This window comes from Macrobrachium nipponense, chromosome 45, assembly GCF_015104395.2.
Source record: "Macrobrachium nipponense isolate FS-2020 chromosome 45, ASM1510439v2, whole genome shotgun sequence".
Taxonomy (NCBI): Eukaryota; Metazoa; Arthropoda; class Malacostraca; order Decapoda; family Palaemonidae; genus Macrobrachium; species Macrobrachium nipponense.
The window spans coordinates 9,958,466-9,980,276 of NC_061105.1; the positions used below are offsets into that span (position 1 = coordinate 9,958,466).

The window sequence follows — 21,811 nt, forward strand, 5'->3', positions numbered from 1 at the left end:
AATGATCACCACAGGACAAAACTCTTGCTTGGTAATCTTTAGGATGTTATCTTTATAATTATTTTTTAAAATGTTTCTTGTCATGACTTAATTCATATATTTCAGCTAGGGTGAACAAACAGTTGCAAAATTCCTCACCTAACATAGAAATATTGTTTCTTTTTCTAAAACAGTTCAGCTTGGTAGATGTAGCCACAAACCTGACTCATCGCTTCTCTGTTTTAAGTGGCCTTTCAATCATCTCCTTTGTCTCTGCACCAGCTGCCGAATCTAGTCGACGGCCATGGTCCAGAGTCTCTAGGAAAAGGTAAGTATTATTTGCCTTTGGTTGTGTGAGAATTTTACTGCATCAACAAAGGAAGTAAAATGTTCAGTTTGTATGTATGAAACATATAAATGATCGTAAAAATTTCAGGTCAGAGATTTGGAACAGGAAAAATTTCAGCTCTCTTTAATAAGATTGACCATGACAGTTGTATTTTGTTCTAGAAGTATGTCTAGATGATAGAAACTTTTTTTTATATAATTAGGCACCTACTATCACTATCACCTTATGATAGAAGCTGTGTTTTATATTGATAGAACATCGATGGCAGGTACTTTAGCGAGGACTTGCTGTATGTATCATGGAAGGTTAGTGTTCTAGAATTCAGGAATCCATATGCAGAAGAAGTAGCAGAAGATTGCACTGCTTTATAACTGAATTTACCTCACTGTTAATCGACAACATTCTTTAACACTAGCCATGAATTTTCATGTGATAGCTTATTGCTTAGTTTTTGCTTCTGCTTTTCACTCTGCGGTGCCTCACTATGATGACGTATAGTGAAGAACCCAATGCTCATTTAACAGATGTTTAGTGTGCGTACTTAGCTTTTAATACAGAACAAAATATGTTGTTCCTTCGAGAATGCAAACCCTCTTAATTTATATAGGAGTATTCCCTGCGGTAGCTGAAAACATATTTTAACTTTGAAGTTTCATACAATCAACTTACCTGTCAGATATATACTTAGCTAAGACTCCGTCGTCCCCGACAGAAATTCAAATTTCGCGCCACTCGCTACAGGTAGGTCAGGTGATCTACCGGCCTGCCCTGGGCGGCAGGACTAGGAACCATTCCCGTTTTCTATCATATTTTCTCTGTCGCCGGTGGTATCAACATTGTTGTTATTACCTCCTGACTTAGATTCTTATTTCAACCTTTTGATCATCGTTTCTCGGCTTTTTGGTGACGTATCTGGATCGTGGTTTTTGGCATTCACTACTGTGGACTGAATTTGGACTTCCTTTTTTATTTTTCTCAGTATGTCTGACTCAAATGTGAGTGTGAGAATGTGTGTGAATGTAGGCTGTAGGGTGAGGATACCGAAGGCTTCGGTTGATCCTCACACTGTATGTCGTAAATGTAGGGGGTTTGAATGTTCTTCTACTAATACCTGTCATGAATGTGAGGGATTAAATGCAGAAGAATGGAAGACTCTAACTTCTTATTTGAGGAAGTTAGAGAGGGATAGGGTTAGACGTTTGAAGAGTGTGAGTACAAGGCCTATTGAGCCTATTATTGACCCTATATCTAACCTTGATGATTTTGATTCTCCCTCTATGTCGACTTCACAAGCTTTACTTTCAGAATCGGCCTCTGAAATCGCCGATCTGAAGGCTACTATCCATAAGATGAAGTCCAAAATGGCGGTCTTACAAGGTAAGGATAGTAAAAGTGAAATGTTCAGTGAAGTGAGTGCTCCCAGTGTTGTGGAGGAGGCGTTTGATCGTCCCTGCGACGCTCCCAGGCCTAAACCTCTTCCAAGCTCCCATGCCCAGAGGAGAAGGAAAGTCGAAAGCCTTAAGGAGGTCGTGGGGAATCCCCAACGGTCAGACGTCCCTTCAGCAGGCTCTGTTTCGCTTCAGGCTGCTCAGGGCCGCTATAGAAAAAGCGTCCTGCGAGAGTGTTTCTCTTCCTCTCCCTCTCCTTCACCTAAACGAGGGTGGAAGGATTCGGACCTTTCTAGGCCACTGAAACGGCATTTAAGAGAACCTGATTTGAATTCAAGCCCGGAGCGCTTCTCAGATGAAGCTCCCTCTTCTATCAAAAAGGCGAAGGTTGCGTCAACGTCTCCCTACATGGACGTAGCGGACCGCTTGCCTTCGACTTCTCCCCCGATTGAAGATGACGTGGGAGAAGCTTCAAGGAAAATTCTCCTTGCTGTACAAGAACAGCTAGCCTCATTGGTGGGAGTTTTGGCGAGAGATCCTCCTCGTAAGAAGGACGTTTCTCTTCCGATCAAAAAGTCTCGTCCTCTCTCTCCTGCCAAACGCGAGGCGTCTTTCAGACATGAAGCTTCGTCTTCCAAACATGCTGAAGAAGTTTTGCTCTCTAGATCGAGTTCGAGAGAGCCATTTTTCAGACGTGACGCCAGATAGACGTGAGGCGTCTTACAGGCGCGAGGCGTCATACAGAGCGTCATATAAGCGCCAGGCGCGAGGCGTCATCCAGACGTCAGGAATCAGCCAAGCGCGAGGCGTCAGCCAGGACGCTCGGCGGACGAGAGGCGTCATCCAAGCGCAAGACGTCATCTGTTTATGGGGAGAAGCCTAGGCTTTTGGCGCCAACCAAGAGGGAAGCGTCTCACAAAGCTCAAACTTTGAAAAGGAGGGATTATCATTCCCTTAGTCCCTCTCCTATCAGGAGTTTGTCTCCCCCAGAGGAAAGACGTCCTGATTTGTCTACGGAGTCTCCTCTAGACCCCGAGTTGGAGGAAAACTCGGAAGACGAGTATCGTGGAAGAGAAGGACTATCAAGCTACAAAGTCTTGACAGCCCTGCTTCTTGAAGAATACGGAGACGCTTTAACCCCTGCCGCTCCTCCTCCTCCGCGCTCTCTGTTCTCGAGCGCAAAGGCGAAGAAGTCTTCATCTTTTCTAAGAATGAAGCCCACCATTTCTATGAAGAGGGCTCTTCAGTCTTTGAATTTGTGGATGGATTCGAAGAAGGAGTTGGTCAGAACGGTCTTCTGCATGCCCCCAGCGAGACTCGCTGGTAAACGGGGCATTTGGTATCAGACGGGAGAGAATATGGGTATTTCTCTTCCGTCTTCGGCGGAAGCGGACTTTTCGACTTGAGTCGATGCGTCACGAAGGCAAGGATTGAACTCTGCCCGTGTGACTTGGGGCATTTCAGAACTGGATCATCTCCTCAAGGGACTCTTCCATGTATTAGAAGTTTTCAACTTCTTAGATTGGTCCCTTGGGGTGATGTCCAAGAAGGCCCATGATTCAGAAGGACTCGACCCAGAAGTTCTCCTGTGTATTCTGTCATGTATTGACAAGGCGGTACAGGATGACTCGTTTGAGATCTCCTCTTTATTTGGAGCGGGACTTCTTAAGAAGAGGACAGTCTCCAGTGCTTTTTTGACTAAAGCAGTCTCCCACTCTCAAAGGGCAGCACTATTGGACTCTCCATTATCGGACTTTTTGTTTCCTTCTCAGTTAGTGAAAGACATTTCTCGTTCATTAACTGAGAAGGCGACTCAAGACCTTCTTACCCAGTCATCAAGGAAGAAGAAACCTGCGGTGGATAAGAAAGGACCGAGTACGTCGGTTCAGCCCTCTCGAGGTGGCCCTACCTCCAGAGCACCCTCAAGAAGGAAGGCTCCTGAGAAGAGAGGTAGGTCTGCCTTCTGTCCCTTTAAGAAGGGAAAGTGATGCTTCTCTCCTCCAAACACCAGTAGGTGCCAGGCTCCTGGGATTTGTGGAGTCCTGGGCACGTATCAACACAGACGCCTCATCAATGTCTGTGATAAGGAAAGGATATCTTATCCCTTTCCTGGACAGTCCTCCCCTGACTTCAACTCTGTGGGAACTGTCAGCCAAGTACAAGGATCCTGTGCTGAGGGATACTCTTCGACTGATGGTGGATCAGATGTGGGACAAGAGAGCGATAGAACTAGTACTGGATCAAAACTCCCCGGGGTTTTACAATCGCCTTTTTCTGGTTGCGAAGGCCTCGGGGGGCTGGAGACCGGTACTAGACGTCAGCGCTCTGAGCAAATTTGTTCAGAAGGAGAAGTTCTCTATGGAGACTTCGGCCTCAGTCCTTGCGGCTATGCGCCAAGGAGATTGGACGGTGTCTCTGGATCTCCAGGATGCCTATTTTCACGTCCCGATCCACCCTTCATCGAAGAAGTACCTCCGTTTCATGACGGGGGGAAGGATCTTTCAGTTCAGAGCCTTGTGTTTCGGCCTTTCCACAGCTCCTCAGGTCTTCACAAGCCTGATGAAGAATGTGGCGAAGTTTCTTCACCTCAAAGGTGTAAATATCTCTCTGTATCTGGACGACTGGCTCATCAGGGCCAGATCAGAGAGACAGTGTTTGGAAGACCTTACGTTGACACTAAACCTGATCAGATCGTTGGGATTACTCGTAAACCTCGAGAAGTCACAGCTGACTCCCAGACAGAACTTAGTCTATCTGGGGATTGATTCAGATGGATTCTCGGGGTTTTCGAGTATTTCCTTCGCAAGAGAGAATCGCAAAAGGCTTGCAGAAAGTCTCTCTCTTCTTAGGGAAGGAACAGACTTCGGCGAGGGAATGGCTGAGCCTTCTAGGGACCCTTTCCTCGCTCGAACAGTTCTTCCCACTAGGAAGACTTCATTTACGTCCACTTCAATTCTTCCTCAAGAGGTCTTGGAGTTGGAAGACCGGACATCTTTCAGACGCCTTTCCCATTCCAGTGGAGATGAGACCGCACTTGGAATGGTGGTTGCCCCCTCTGAAGGAGAACAAGGGAATCTCCCTGAAAATCCAGAACCCAAGCCTAGTGTTGTACTCTGACGCTTCGGAGAAAGGTTGGGGAGCAACATTAGGCCCGAAGGAAGTGTCAGGCACCTGGGAAGCAGCGCAGGTGTCTTGGCACATAAACTGCAAAGAGCTCTTCGCCGTACACCTGGCTCTGAAGAGCCTAGAACCTCTTGTGTCAAACAGAGTAATTCAAGTAAATGTGGACAACACCACAGCACTTGCCTACATTCGGAAACAAGGAGGGACTCACTCCTTGTTCCTCTACGAACTTGCAAGAGATCTTCTGCTTTGGACGTCCCAGAGGAACATCTCCCTGCTTACAAGGTTCATTCAGGGAGAAAGGAATGTAAGGGCGGACAGGCTCAGCAGGAGGAACCAGGTCCTTCATACAGAGTGGACCCTACACAAAGATGTGTGTCAAGATCTCTGGTCTCTTTGGGGGACCCCTCATGTGGATCTCTTCGCCACGTTCCTCTCCAAAAGGCTGGAAGTCTTTTGCTCGGTCGTGGAAGACCCCAGAGCTCTGATAGTCGAAGCCTTCCTACTAGACTGGTCTCAAGTAGACGTCTACGCTTTTCCTCCTTTCAAAATCCTGGGACTAGTTCTGAAAAAATTTGTGGCTTCAAAGGGAACGAGGATGACATTGATAGCCCCCTTTTGGCCGGCACAAGACTGGTTCACGGAGGTGGTGGAGTGGATGGTAGATTTTCCCAGATCCCTCCCAAGAAGGATGGATCTTCTCAAACAACCACACTCGCTCTGACTGCTTTTCGACTATCGAAAGACTCGTAAGAGCGAGAGGGTTTTCTCGTAAAGTTGCAAGCGCGATCGCTAGAGCCCACAGAACCTCCACTAGACAAGTATATCAGTCCAAGTGGGAGGTTTTTAGAAGGTGGTGCAAATCTAAGAAGTTGTCCTCCTCCACTACCTCTGTAACGGAAATTGCTGATTTCCTGCTGTTCCTTAGAGAAGAATCTCATCTATCTGTATCCACAATAAAGGGATACAGAAGTATGCTTTCGGCAGTCTTCAGGAATAGAGGATTAGATCTGGCAGATAACAAGGATCTCCACGATCTCATAAGATCCTTTGAGACTACGAAGTCTAAGGAACCGGTTCCACCTAACTGGAACCTAGATGTAGTACTCAAGTTCCTGTCATCCGAAAGGTTCGAACCTCCTCATCTAGCGTCGTTTCGAGACATCACTAGGAAATGCTTATTCCTATTATCTTTAGCTACAGCAAAGAGAATTAGTGAATTACATGCTCTGGAGGATAGAGTAGGATTCAAGGGAGACTCAGCTATTTGCTCGTTTAAAACCTTGTTTTTAGCTAAAAACGAGAATCCCACGAATCCCTGGCATAAGTCCTTCGAGGTTAAAGGCTTATCGAGTCTCGTAGGCAGAGAAGCAGAGTGGTCTCTATGTCCTGTAAGAGCTCTAAAGTTCTACCTTCAGAGAAAACACCAGATGGGGGGCTCTAGACAAGGTCTTTGGTGCGCGGTAAAAGACCCCACAAGACTGATGTCCAAGAATGCTCTTGCATTCTTTGTGAGAAACGTCATTACAGACGCGCATAAGATCTGTCCTGACGAAGAGTTTCGACTGTTGAGAGTGAAAGCTCATGAAGTGAGAGCAGTAGCGACGTCTCTCTCGTTTCAAAAGAATATGTCACTTTAAAAACATCTTAGATACAACATTTTGGAGATGCAACTCGGTATTTGCATCTCATTACTTGAGAGACGTTCGTGTGACCTATGAGAAATGTTTTTCTCTGGGTCCTTTCGTGTCTGCGGATACGATCCTGGGTATGGGAGCCAACACCAATCCTTAAGTATATACTTACCTTCTTTTTAGATATGTTCTAGAGTCTCTTCTAACAAAAAGGGCTTGGTGTCGCACTGGCGGCCAGTCACTGTTGTTCAGTAAGAAACTCTTGTGATATCTTATTAGATGAGTATAAATTTTTTTTTTTGAAATTTATGTATGTGTGGGTATTGTGTTTTTTGAGTTATGGTTGTTGTGAAGAGTTCGGGGGATAACTCGGAACAATCTTTATTTCTAACGTGGTTAGGATCAGGTAGTCGGGATTGGTTGTATGCTCCTTCATAAGGTGTATTGTCATATAAGTGGATCAGCACCCATTGACAAAGTCCTTTCAGGCTCTGCCGAGTAAGCGGATAAGACCCCATCGGCAGACCCACAAGAACTCTTGGCCATAGATCATATATCTCGCTAAAGTTTCTTGAGGTGATGCAGACTACTGGGCAAACACCCACGAAGTCTACCACCTATCAGGTAGGAACCAAGGTTTTATTTATACCTACAACATATGTTGTTTACCTGTCTATTCCAGAAGTAGCTGTCTCTTACCCTCCACCAAAGGGTGCCAATCAGCTAAGTATATATCTGACAGGTAAGTTGATTGTATGAAAATGATATTGTTATGATACAATAAAGTTTCATACATACTTACCTGGCAGATATATACTTAGCTAAGACTCCGTCGTCCCCGACAGAAATTCAAATTTCGCGCCACTCGCTACAGGTAGGTCAGGTGATCTACCGGCCTGCCCTGGGCGGCAGGACTAGGAACCATTCCCGTTTTCTATCATATTTTCTCTCTTCCACCTGTCTCCTGCGGGGAGGCTGGGTGGGCCATAATCGTATATATCTGCCAGGTAAGTATGTATGAAACTTTATTGTATCATAACAATATCATCTTTATGATGGCCAGGCACAGCTTGCCCACTTGTAGCTAATCCAGTACTTTTTCATTGGCCACTATCCTGTGTAGATGTCATGTCTGTTCTTGCCGACTTCATGCTGGCGTGGCTACTCAAGTATTTTCTTTGTGTTGATGGCAGTTTGTCTACATGTGGATGAGATTGAATATGAGGAAACTTTATGTTGCCCTTGCCTAAAGATCCCACTGCTTTTTGATATTTTGACTGATGTAGGATCTTTGGTGGGAAATACGTAGTGCCATCAGTTACCTCACATGGTGCACCCACTTTTTAGCCAATAACTGTACATCAGTTCCACTTCCTTTCTTCAATCTTGCTTTCCAGTCACTCCCAGCTCCCTTTTCTTCACTTTCTAAAGCCCCAGTATTTGGCTTTATGCCAAATTGTCACAAAGGAACCGTATGCTGTATTACAATAGTCATACCCCAAAAATGAAGTGGAGGTCTGCCATGTTCATAGGTTTTAAGTTAAGAAAGTATTTCCTGAACCCACATTCCCAGGTATTGAATGTGTACACATTCAGTATAGTAAGTATCTTTTATCCAAATATTCAGATGCTGGAATAGGTAAAATGTAATCATTTGGAATATAAGATGTTTCCCTTGTCACTGAATGACTTTTGCCTCTTTTTATTTCCCTCGTGTTGTGTTTACCAAATTTACAAAAACCTCTCTTGAGAAGGAAAGTAGAAATAGTCCTTGTAGATATAGTCATCCTTTATGCCCCAGTACATGACAAGGGTGAACCTTTTATTGTGTTTATAGGCATACTTTAGGATTGCTTATTGCTTTTTTAAAGCTGACTACAATGAATAGTTGAATTACATGCTCGTATATGCAAATACGTACAAACCATTGTTTTAATTTATTAGAAAAGATCTAATTCATTTTACATATTCTCTTTTATGTGGACAAACTTTTCCAAGCAGCCCTGCTAGATTCAGGATGTTTAGTGTGGTGGTTCTTTTATAACTAATGTAAACAACCAGAAGCTACCTCTAGAAACATGAGTAGGCAGTAGAAAATAGAAGGAATTTATTTAATGTTGTGGATCAAGAACAAGCTTCGAGATTATGATGCATTGTCTTTGTGTGCAATTTGCATTTTAATTTTCTCATAAAGGAAGAGAACTGAAATTGCCCAAAAGGAAACTGTGCATGGGGCAACTAACACTTTGGGAAGATGTCACATACAGTGTCTCTTTTATGGTATACCTTTTTACTTTTTATCCATTCTCCTTTGTCTCTCCTTATCTCTCCAACTTCTTGAACTTAAATTTTGCTCTCTCTTATTTTCTCCTTAATTGAGATCAAGTTCTTCCTTGGAACCCAATGGTTGTCTTGTATTATGACTCAGAGGTTGTGCTACACTAATTTATATTGAGAATTTAAAGGTCACTTTTAAATAGTAAAGTAATTATTTGGTGAAAAATGTTTAGTTGTTAGACAGTGTCATGTTTTAATGAGATACTGAGGATGTTAGGGGCTTATTATTCTACCAGAATACCAGCCGCTGTGTATTGTTAATACAGTACTACTGTTTATGTGGAACCTACAGTAGATTTGGATTAGCTGTTTGGAAACTAAAGCATAGTTTAATTTTTCTTTACTTTTAGAAGTTACAGTAATGAAATCTCCCGTCCTTTTCAGGTGGCATCAGTCAACTCTCGAGAGTGAGTATGCGCACAGCAAGACAGTGTGGCCTGTTGCGCAGACTGAAGCTCTCTTCTTGCCTGAATTTCCTGTTGGCATCAATGAAAAACTGAAACTGATTGTAAGTGTCTGTCTCTCTTTTGTGTTTTGAATTTTTTTTTTATGTAGTTCATCTTGTCATTGTGTTTTAGTATTTGTTTAATTACTTATTGATGATTGTTTTTCTCATTTTTTAAGTCTTGCTAGTGTGCGTTTGGATCCTCTGTAGAGGTTTTAGTTTTAACTTCCCTTTTCAAGATGGAGCGCTCCGAACAAATATGTATTTACAATCACAGTCATTCATATCTCTGAAACTTTGTAAGAAGAGGAACATCTGTACAAAGCTGTTGATTGTAAGCCTTACTATAGCCAATCAATGTGGAAGTTTTAATTTTTACTTCCCTTTTTTGTCATCTGTTTCACCCTATTTCAGAGTGTTTTTTCAATTTTGAATTTTCTTTAGCTGATGAGCTTACGGAATTGGTTAGTTATCTTTGAAACAGCTGCTTGATATTTTTTGTTTTCCTGCAACAACGATATTTTTTAGTACTTTATGGCTAAAACCTATAACTGTATGGAAAATGACCCCATAGCGTAACGGTTTTGATGAAAATTATATGCTCACACACACCAAAGAAATTGTTAACCAAAGGAAGTAAGATGTGAATCTATTTGTGAGTGTATTACCTCGTGTTAACTACTGTTTTGAGTTTGTAAACATGTTTCTAGCATGATCTCTCTGCTGTGATTGGCTATAGGGCTTACACTCAACAGCTTTGTACAGATGCTCCTCTACTTAGGAAGTAGAGATATGAACAACCGGGATCGTAAATTCAAATTTGTTCAGACCGCTCCATCTGCCATCCGTAACAATTTCTGTTGCTCCTCACGCCAAACAACACCATAGACAATGCCAATATGCCAGCAGGCGGTCCCAGACTCCCGAGTCTACGTAAGTGACAAGACGTAATCTCTTGTGCTCCGAGTAATTCTTGTGATTTTATCATGAAATATCTAGACCCATCCTTTATCTATCAAGGCTAATGGCAAGTGCACAGGAAGTGAAGACAGTGGTAGGGGTCAAAAGCGGGAAGCTATCTCGGTAGAAACAAAAATATGAAAGGGTTTTTTTTATCAATATTTTTTTATATTAACCAAAATTCTTTTTATCATTCCCAGTTCATTGGAGAGGTGAGCAGGGGTGCTTTTGGACAAGTTTTTCATGTCAAGTGTGCCACATCTAACAAAGAATATGCCATGAAAGTGCTTTCAAAATCACAGGTAAAGTTTTGTGTATGTTGTTGTCAGAGGTATTTCATAGTTTTAGTTATAGTGTCGAGCTTTTCCAGTTTTCAGCAAAATTCGTACAACATTCACCTTGAATAGCACCTTATTCTAGTGATGTCATAATAATAAACTAGTTTTTAGTTCTATTGTACCTTTTGTAGATCCCATAAGGTTTATTTTGAGAATTGATAACAACTTCATACTTTATTTTATTAAGTCATTCCTTTCTGATAGCCAGAAATGTTTTTGCTTTGTTATAAACCCTGATGTTCATAACAAGGCTGCAACTGTTAGTTGAAACTGAAAGTTTAAGGATCAAAATTTTACATCCTTTGGTGTAACTACCAAGTAGATGTCTGCCCACTAGTTATAAAAGAATTTTTAGTGGGTAGGCATTTGCATGAGTATTAATTTGCTTGTGATGCCTTTTATAAATCTTGGATTGTAATTCCTCAAAACAACGTCATAATTGACGATACACTGTTCTGCTTAAATACTAGGTTTTTGAAGAAGCTGTGATGTATTAAGGTACAATTAGATTTTCTATTTCAATAACAAGATTTCAGGATGCTAATCTGGTGATTTTCAGGCAAAATTTTATTTTTAGATACAGTAAACAAGTACTATAGCTTTACATGTGATCTGTTCTTTAGTCACCACAGACTGACCGAGTTTAAGCCGAGTGCAGTATTAACCTTACTGAAATGGGTCAGATACTTAAAAAAAAGTTCATCTGTTCCCTAATGATATGTAATTACATAACAAAGTGAAGATTTCATACATTCAACTTCCCTGTCAGATATATACTTAGTTATAGACTCTGTCGCCCCCGACAGAAATTCGAATTTCGCGGCACACGCTACAGGTAGGTCAGGTGATCTACCGGCCTGCCGCTGGGTGGCAGGAATAGGAACCATTACCGTTCTAGAACCAGATTTTCTCTGTCGCCGGTACTAGTAACATCGTTGCTAGTTCCTCCTGACTTTGACTTTCGTGTTTCATCGCCGTTGATCTTCTAGACTGATATTTTGGTGACGTATTGGGTCTCTGGCCTGGCATACGCTTTTGTGGACTGTTTTTTGAAATTGGGTTTGGATTTTTCTCAGAATGTCTGACTCTAGTTTTTCGTTTAGAGTGTGTGTGGATGAAAGTTGTAATGTGAGACTACCGAAAGCTTCGGTAGACCCTCACACTACTTGTAAGAGATGTAGAGGGAATGAATGCTCACAATCAAATACATGTGATGAATGTAAGAATTTAAATGAGGAGGAATGGAAGATTCTTAACTCATATTTAAGAAAATTGGAAAGGGATAGGGCTAGGAAAGCCTCTTCCAAAAGTTTGAGTAGGTCGGTCTCTAACGAGCCAGTTAGTAGTCTAGTGCCTATCTCTAATGTAATTGCTTCCTCCCATACAGCTTTACCTTCTCAATTATCCGATTCTGCAAGTTCAACATCGGAAATTGCAAATTTGAAAGCTTCCCTTTTGAAGATGGAACGCCTGTCTCGCCCCCAGGTCTAGACCTCTTCCAAGCTCCCAAGCCCAGAGGAGAAGGAATGTCGAAAGCCACAAGGATCTTTGTACCTCGCTGACAGCTCCCACGGTGTCGTCGTCAATGGAGGTCTGTCTCTGAAGGGGATGAGATATCCTTTCTTGAGTACTTCCAGAGACCAAGAACCTATTTGCCTCGAGGCCCACGCTTCTGAAAACTTCAGTAGCCTGGCCCCTACTGGTGCTTGGAGGACTGGTATCTCACTTGGAATTCTTCTTCGGCACTCTAATGGAAGAAGACCTTCCTCTTCTTTCCACTCCTCTCTTCCTAGGGGCTCGGCCTGATGAGCTCCCTCAAAAGGGCTGCTGAGCACTTCTTGGCTCCCTCTTTGCGGCAGGAACAGCTGTTCTTGACTTTTTTGCTGATTGGACAAGCAAGTCTTGTGTTGCCTTCTCAGTCAGCGAGTGAGAAATATCCCTCACTAACTGAGAAGGGAACAGCTGTTTAGACAGAGGGGCGTATAAGAGAGACGCCCTCTGGACTGGAGAGACTGCTTTTGTCAAAAATGAGCTAAAGATAGCCCTCTTCTTCAGAATTCCTGCCCCAAAAAGGGATGCCACTTCTGCTGATCCATCTTGCACCGCCTTATCCATACAGGCGAGCACACTATGCAGGACTTCGGGTTCCAAGAAATCAGGGTCTTGCGTCTTCTTGGCCAAAGCCCCAAGGGACCAGTCTAGGAAGTTAAAAACTTCCAAGACATGGAATACTCCCTTGAGGAGATGGTCCATTTCCGACATAGTCCAGCTCGTCTTAGCCGATGGAAGCGCATGTCTTCTTGCCGAGTCCACCAAGGTCGAGAAGTCTGCGTCTGCAGAAGAGGGAAGAGCGAGTCTCATTGCTTCCCCCGTGTTGTACCAAATCCCTCTCCTTCCCGATAGTCTGGAAGGGGGACAGGTAAACACAGTCTTCCCCGCCTCCTCCTTGGATTTAAGCCAATTTCCGAAAGCCTGCAAAGCCCTCTTCATTGAGATGGTAGGCTGCATCTTCAAAAAAGAGGAAGACTTTGAAGTCTTCGTACTTGAAAATAAAGACCGAGGAGAAGGAGGGGCAGCAGGACTCAGAGACTCTCCAAATTCTTTCAATAAGAGGGCTGCCAAGGTCTCATAGTCCGAAAGACATGCCCCCTTATTTGCTTCCGAGTCCGAAACATCTTCCATATCTTGAGCAGTGACATTCGGAGAAGAGTGCGCAACCGGAGGAGGACTCCTCTCTAAGCAAGGTGAGGGGCTCTTAGCAATATCGACTCTAACCTGATAAGGGCTACGGCCGCCTGTGCGACGTCTTGAGTCCCTGCCAGGAGAAGGCCAATCTTGCCCTTTGCCTTTAGTTACATTAAGACTATCCTGATAAGGACGACGGCCGCCTGTGCGACAACTAACGTCCCTATCAGGAGAAGGTCTTGAATGTTTAAAACCTCTCCCAGAATCAGCCACATCCTGACAAGGGCTACGGCCGCCTGTGCGACGTCTAGAGACCCTGTCAGGCGAAAACTGATCCTGCGAGAAGTCCCAAAGAGGAGCCTCTCGGTCCGCTTCTAGCTCCATGTCCGATGAAGATGGAGATCTTGGTTCATGGCGCCTGGCGCCTGGTTGACGCCTGGCGCCCGGAAGGCGTATCAATCCTGGACAGTCTATCATGGCTCTGGCGCCAGGCGCCTGGCTGGAGTCTCAGGCGCCTTGCGCCTAGTAGGAGTTTCAGGCGCCTCATGCGCCTTTCTGTATTTATGGATATTTGTAGAATCCTCTCGCCTCGTAGGCGTTTTGCGCCTGGCAGGCGCCTCGTCCGAGCTGTCAGAGACTTCCACCGGACAGGATCTCTTAACGGGAAGGAATCTATCCTTTTTCCTGGGAGGATCCTTCTTCAAAACTCCCACCAACGAAGATATCTGCTGCTACATTTCCCTCAGGATCTTAGTAGCTGCGTCTTCTTTCTCTACATCCGATCTAGGGAAAGGAGGATTTGATGAACATATCTCCTTTCTCTTCTTTTCCGGAGGATATTCTTCCGGGAATTCTTCCGGGCTGGAGTCCAAAGCTGGCGACTTCCAAGATCTTTTAGGTCTCGACAGACTCCATCCTTTCTTTGAAGAAGAATCGGATGAAGAAAAACACTGTTTTAGGATGCCCTTCCAACGGTTATCCTTGGCAGTCTGGGACGCAACTACAGAATCTGCCGAGGGGACGCCTGACCGGTGGGGATTCTCTGAAACCTCCCTGCGGCTTTCGACATTCCTTCTCCTCTGGGCTTAGGAGCTTGGAAGAGGTCTAGACCTGGGAGCGAGACAGAGCCGATCAGACGCACCCTCCACTTCACTGGGAACACTTTCACTTTGCTTACCTTCTAAATCCTTTAACTTGCGTTCCATCTTCAAAAGGGAAGCTTTCAAATTTGCAATTTCCGATGTTGAACTTGCAGAATCGGATAATTGAGAAGGTAAAGCTGTATGGGAGGAAGCAATTACATTAGAGATAGGCACTAGACTACTAACTGGCTCGTTAGAGACCGACCTACTCAAACTTTTGGAAGAAGCTTTCCTAGCCCTATCCCTTTCCAATTTTCTTAAATATGAGTTAAGAATCTTCCATTCCTCCTCATTTAAATTCATACATTCATCACATGTATTTGATTGTGAGCATTCATTCCCTCTACATCTCTTACAAGTAGTGTGAGGGTCTACCGAAGCTTTCGGTAGTCTCACATTACAACTTTCATCCACACACACACACTGAACGAAAAACTAGAGTCAGACATTCTGAGAAAAATGCAAATCCAATTTCAAAAAACAGTCCACAAAAGCGTATGCCAGGCCAGAGATCCAATACGTCACCAAAATATCAGTCTAGAAGATCAACGGCGATGAAACACGAAAGTCAAAGTCAGGAGGAACTAGCAACGATGTTACTAGTACCAGTGACAGAGAAAATCTTGTTCTAGAACGGTAATGGTTCCTATTCCTGCCACCCAGCGGCAGGCCGGTAGATCACCTGACCTACCTGTAGCGTGTGCCGCAAAATTCGAATTTCTGTTGGGGACGACGGAGTCTATAGCTAAGTATACATCTGCCTGGTAAGTATGTATAAAACTTTATTGTACAATAACAATATCATTTTCATATATTCGACTTCCCTGTCAGATATATACTTAGCTATAGACTCCGTCGTCCCCGACAAATTCGAATTTCGCGGCACACGCTACAGGTAGGTCAGGTGTTCTGCCGGCCTGCCGCTGGGTGGCAGGAATAGGAACCATTACCGTTCTAGAACCAGATTTTCTCTTCCACCTGTCTCCTGAGGGTACGCTGGGTGGGCCATTTAATCGTATATATCTGCCAGGTAAGTATGTATGAAACTTTATTGTATAATAACAATATCATTTTCATACATTCAACTTCCCTGTCAGATATATACTTAGCTGATTGGCACCTTTGGCGGAGGGTAAGAGACAGCTAATTACTGATTAGACAGGTAAACAACATACGTTGCAGGTAATAAAATAAAAAATACCCTGGTTCCTACCTGTTTTGGCGTAAGATTTCTTTGCTACTGCTTAGAAGTCTGCTTCGCCTCAAGAGCCTCAGCGAGGGTGTGACCTATGGCTAAGAGCTCTTGTGAGGACTGTCAATGGGGTCTTATCCACTTACTCGACAGAACCTGATGGCCTTTGTCAATGGGGTCCTATCCACTTACATGACAATACACCTATGCCTAATGGGATAACAAAGGAGTACAACACTGATCCCGATCACCCGATCCTAACCGTGGATTAGTAAGATTGAAAGGAGTTATCCCCAGCCACCTTTCAAACAACCTTAAAATTCAACACCAAACTATTGTAAAATTAAAATTAAAGAAAAATTAAGGATCAGTCTTATCTCCTTCACCCAGCACTGTATCCGCTGATACATACGGACCCAGAGAGAAGCGTTTCTCGTATGTTACCCTTACATCTTTTAAATAATGGGAGGCAAACACCGAGTTGCACCTCCAGTACGTAGCTGCTAAGATGTTTTTCATCGACATGTTCTTGTTGAACGATATCGATGTAGCAACTGCACGTACCTCGTGCGCTTTAACTCTCAATGCTGCAAAGGATTCACTTTTGCATTTCATGTGTGCCTCAGTTATCACGTTTCTGACAAAAAAGGCTAAGGCATTTTTCGACATCGGTCTCTTAGGGTCCTTAACCGCACACCAGAGACTCTGATTGCAACCTTGCAGCTGTTTCTTCTTCTGCAAGTAAAATTTTAAAGCTCTAAACGGACATAATGATCTCTCAAGTTCCTTTCCCACAAGTTGAGAAAGCCCTTTAACTTCAAAACTCCTGGGCCAAGGTTTCGAAGGATTTTCATTCTTTGCTAAAAACAAAGGCCGGAAAGATACCACTGCAGAGTCACCTCTAAAGCCCACTCTCGAATCTAGAGCCTGCAATTCGCTGACTCTTTTGGCAGTAGCGAGAGCCAATAGAAAAATACACTTCCTTGTAATGTCTTTGAAGGATGCTTGATTAGGAGGCTCGAACTTCTCTGATGTGAGGTATTTAAGAACCACGTCTAGGTTCCTAATCAAGCATCCTTCAGAGACATTACGAGGAAGTGTATTTTTCTAATGCCTCTCGCTACTGCCAAAAGAGTCAGCGAATTGCAGGCTCTGGACTCGAGAGTGGGCTTTAGAGGAGACTCTGCAGTGGTATCTTTCCGGCCTTTGTTTTTAGCAAAGAATGAAAATCCTTCGAAACCTGTTGGAAAGGAACTTGAGAGATCATTATGTCCAGTTAGAGCCTTAAAATTTTACTTGCAGAAGAAGAAACAGCTGCAAGGTTGCAATCAGAGAGTCTGGTGTGCGGTTAAGGACCCTAAGAGACCGATGTCGAAAAATGCCTTAGCCTTTTTTGTCAGAAACATGATAACTGAGGCACACATGAAATGGAAAAGTGAATCCTTTGCAGCATTGAGAGTTAAAGCGCACGAGGTACGTGCAGTTGCTACATCGATATCGTTCAACAAGAACATGTCGATGAAAAACATCTTAGCAGCTACGTACTGGAGGTGCAACTCGGTGTTTGCCTCCCATTATTTAAAAGATGTAAGGGTAACATACGAGAAATGCTTCTCTCTGGGTCCGTATGTATCAGCGGATACAGTGCTGGGTGAAGGAGATAAGACTGATCCTTAATTTTTCTTTAATTTTTGTTTAATTTTAATTTTAAAATAGTTTGGTGTTGAATTTTAAGGTTGTTTGAAAGGTTAGGATCGGGTGATCGGGATCAGTGTTGTACTCCTTTGTTATGCCATTAGGCATAGGTGTATTGTCATGTAAGTGGATAGGACCCCATTGACAAAGGCCATCAGGTTCTGTCGAGTAAGTGGATAAGACCCCATCGACAGTCCTCACAAGAGCTCTTAGCCATAGGTTACACCCTCGCTGAGGCTCTTGAGGCGAAGCAGACTTCTAAGCAGTAGCTATGAAATCTTACGCCAAAACAGGTAGGAACCAGGATATTTTTTATTTTATTACCTGCAAAGTATGTTGTTTACCTGTCTAATCAGTAATTAGCTGTCTCTTACCCTCCGCCAAAGGTGCCAATCAGCTAAGTATATATCTGACAGGGAAGTTGAATGTATGAAAATGATATTGTTATTGTACAATAAAGTTTCATAAATACTTACCTGGCAGATATATACGATTAAATGGCCCACCCAGCCTTCCCTCAGGAGACAGGTGGAAGAGAAAATCTGGTTCTAGAACGGTAATGGTTCCTATTCCTGCCACCCAGTGGCAGGCCGGTAGATCACCTGACCTACCTGTAGCGTGTGCCGCGAAATTCGAATTTCTGTCGGGGACGACGGAGTCTATAGCTAAGTATATATCGGCCAGGTAAGTATGTATGAAACTTTATTGTACAATAAAAATATCATATTTAGCTTGTGGTAGCTATTTTCAACTTAAATCGGAAGTTTAAACATTCTTATAACCGTATTTTTCTCATTATTTAAAGTATTAAAATGATCAAACTCTGTTCATAGAAATGGAATAATCAGTTATTCATTAAGGAGTGATTTTTTAAACTAGCTTCTAGAATTTGGTAGTACTGCAAGATATCAAGTAGACTTTGGAGTCCTTTTGTATTGCGAGCAAATTTTCATATGTCTGCAACTGGCCATACATGTAGAAGATGGCTTGTAACACTAGCACTTGCAACTAACATGATTTTTCAAGAACCAACTTCCTTTGAGTTGTATAGATCTTGACTGGTACAGTAATGTATTCTCTAGGCGTCATGCTTCCGTTGTATCTCGCACTGTCAAGTATCTTTTTAATGAATATTGTTTCACAGGTATGTAGTTTAGATGCTGTAGGACAAGTAAAACAGGAAGTGATGATTCAACATGTATGCAGTCATCACCCTTTCATCACTCCACTGATTCACTACTGGCAGACACGCAAACTTCTGCTTGTCAGTGAGTATCGGGAGTTTTGATATTAACATATTTTTAAGGAGTTATGGTTGTCAGAAGGTAGATTTTTTTAGAAAAACCATTGACTACTACATACTGTGGCTTGATCCCTGTCAGTTACTGAACAAAGTATTTACCTCATATTTAAATTTTTGTTTATGTTTATGCCTTCTGTTTATGTTTATGATATTTAACATTTTTTTATTTTTTAGATTTTGACATTCATCCTCAAGGGGCTGGTACTAAATGCGGCTCCAATTTTCCACATAAACTGGTAGTTTACTTTTTTACTTTAATATGTTTTCCATCTGCTAATATTTCTCTTTACCACTAGTATCAAGAATATGTCTACCTTTCTTATGTTTGTATGGACACTTTTTATTTTTAAATGGCTAGAATTCAGAAGAAAATTATCTGAAATTGATACAGTTGAGTTTAATTTTCTTATAGTAACTTTCAAACACGACTTTTCATACTTCTTTATCAGTGACAGAATTTGTTGGCTATGGGGAACTTCAGCAACTGTGGAGGTCCCTGGGCCGTCTGCCGGAAACTCTGGTTAAGATATACTTAGCACAGATCGCACTCGCACTTGGTAAGATCTCATTGCACTAGTAAGGTTTTTTCGTAGTTTTGTCATAGATACTTGTTCGAATGATAGTCACTTGCATTTAGTTACAGGATGTAGACAAATTGTAATATTTTCTTCTCAGCTGAATGCTTTAAAGTTTGAAAATTGTGTGGAAATTGAAAGAATTGGTTAATGCTTTAATGTTTGAAAACTGTGTGTAAATTGAAAGAATTGGTTGGTAGTGAAAAATTCACTCACTGTATTTTATTTTGCTACATGGTTATTGTCTTGTACGTACTGTGTTTTAGTATTTTCTCGCTGCAAGATGGTGCCAAGTTTCCATATCATGTTATACTATCTACTTTTGGACAATAATGTACAGAATGCAGTATCAAGATTGATAAAAATTATGTTTTAGGTGTTTTTTTTTTTTTTTTTTTTTTTTTTTTTTTTAGTAAGAAGCTGCCTAAATTGTTTTTGAGATTTTAGAGTTGTAAAAAGAAATTCTTCGACTGCGAGATGTAGCAGTTTTATTGCCTTTCCAGATTTCCTTCATAATGCTGGGATTATCTATAGAGATCTGAAGATGGAAAACATTTTGTTGGATGTTGATGGTCACATCAAGATTATTGATTTTGGATTGGCAAAATGGCTGAGTTACGGTGGTCGAACTGGAACTATATGTGGAACCTTGCAGTTTATGGGTAAGTATTTCCAAAGTACTGAAATTCTGATTTTGATAACTTTAAAGACCTTATAATATTAGTTTTCAAACTGAATAATAAGAATGGTGTTACATTACTCCATGCTTTGAGATGTATCCCACTGAAATGATTCGTCGATAAAGCATACATAATTCAATATGTATTTGAATACTGTAATTACCTAGATATCATTTGCATATTTTACCACTCTACTATAATAAAAAATTATAATAACGTAATAGTACGGTGTAATATTATAACAGTAATGAAAATGACAATCAAAATACAAATATAAAAGGTAGAAAATTAGTCAGTTACGCATTAGCAGGACACTGGTCCCATCAATAGCTGTAGTAACAGGCTTGTAGTGAAAGGGTTAATTTGGATAGCTTGTGAGATTCAAACCATTCAAACTAAGTTTTGTGATGTACATAATATCTTTTGTAAAATGGTATGATCATGAAGATGAAAAAGCCAAGGGGCCTTTTCTGTCATTTTCCATATGTATTAAATTCACGTAATGCAGCTAGCATTGTTGGGGTTGCTTGGGGAAGTCAGTATTACTCTTTATTTTTCTTGACAGTGCAGAGCTTGGTTTCATTTATTGTGCCATGCAAGTACTACAGGCTTTTATTTTCTTTCAGCACCAGAAATTTTACGAGGGGAAGAGTATAATCACAGTGTTGACTGGTGGTCTCTTGGCATAATCGTCTTCAGCCTTTTAACAGGACAGGTACATCTCTCTATTTTTACTGTGAATGGTCTTTGGAATGTTTGGGATATTGATGTTTAAAATGATCAGTTTGCAGCATTCCTTTGAAACATTATTGCCCATTTTAAATGTGTCTGCATAATTTTTCTTTCTTTATATAAATAGTATATTGTATTCCATATCTTATATTATTTGACCTTGCATAATTTTTCTTTCTTTATGTAAATAGTATATTATATTCCATATCTTATATTATTTGACCTTGTGTTTCACTTAAACATTTGTCACTTGTAAGTACAGAATAACAGGGTAAAGGAAAGATTTTCTTCAGTCTGATTGATAACCTTAGTTAAGGCGCCTCAGCGGCGTGGTTGGTATGGTATTGGTGTCCCACCTCGGTGGTCGCGGGTTCGATTCTCGGCCATTCCATTGAGGTGTTAGAGATGTGTATTTCTGGTGATAGAAGTTCACTCTCGACGTGGTTTGGAAGTCACGTGAAGCCGTTGGTCCCGTTGCTGAATAACTACTGGTTTCATGCAATGTAAAAGTACCATACAAACAAACAAACAATAACATTAGTTACAGGAGTTATCAAATCCATTCTTGTGATTAATTAGGTTATCTGTATGAATTTCAGTACCCTGTAAGTGGCTATGATGACCACATAACAATGAGCTTGGCTGTGTCTAAGTGTGATTACGAGCCCCCAGACTGTGCGTCCGAACCTATGAAATCTGTGATTAGGAGTCTCCTCCACCGGGATCCTAACCTCCGTATACATTCCTTTTATCAGCTGCAGCGTGAAGAAATCTTCAAAGATTTTGATTTTGATGACGTCAAAGATAAAAAGGTAAAGTTCAACTGCTAATTATTGTTTAGTGTCCCCCATCAATTGGAGTGCCTTTTCGTCACACTCACACACGTAGCTTCTTTGTTAACTAGCTGTGAGGACTGCACCTGCTTATCTTTTTATAGTGCTACCAGTGTACCTCATACAGTGAACTGTAGGCATTACTAACGGTTCTTTGCAGCTTCCCATCTGCCCCAAGCCACTACTCCTTTCATACTTTTGGCCGTACCTCCATTCATATTTTCTATCCTCCATCTTACTTTCCAACCATGAAGTCTTGAAATGTTGTGCATTTTTCTTGACATATTAAAATGAGAAATCTTTTATTCATTTAGTATAAGTTCATGTTGCCTTGGATGATTTCTAAGTACAAAATAAAGTCTCTAAGTCTAATCCACGATCTTTACATATACTTTACTGTTTTCATGATTGATTTTTTCAG

The 21,811-nt window shown here is 41.9% G+C and overlaps 1 protein-coding gene across 1 annotated transcript in view; it reads left to right on the forward strand.

Annotated features, from left to right (window-relative positions):
• Positions 1-21,811, forward strand: part of LOC135214371 (MAP/microtubule affinity-regulating kinase 3-like) — a 94,956-nt gene that overhangs the window by 60,328 nt on the left and 12,817 nt on the right. Inside the window, exons 2-9 of the mRNA XM_064248605.1 lie at positions 174-307; positions 9,195-9,318; positions 10,416-10,517; positions 18,412-18,535; positions 19,020-19,127; positions 19,649-19,807; positions 20,452-20,540; positions 21,157-21,369. Of these exons, the coding sequence (XP_064104675.1) occupies positions 174-307; positions 9,195-9,318; positions 10,416-10,517; positions 18,412-18,535; positions 19,020-19,127; positions 19,649-19,807; positions 20,452-20,540; positions 21,157-21,369 (1,053 nt within the window). The remainder of the gene's footprint in view (positions 1-173; positions 308-9,194; positions 9,319-10,415; positions 10,518-18,411; positions 18,536-19,019; positions 19,128-19,648; positions 19,808-20,451; positions 20,541-21,156; positions 21,370-21,811) is intronic.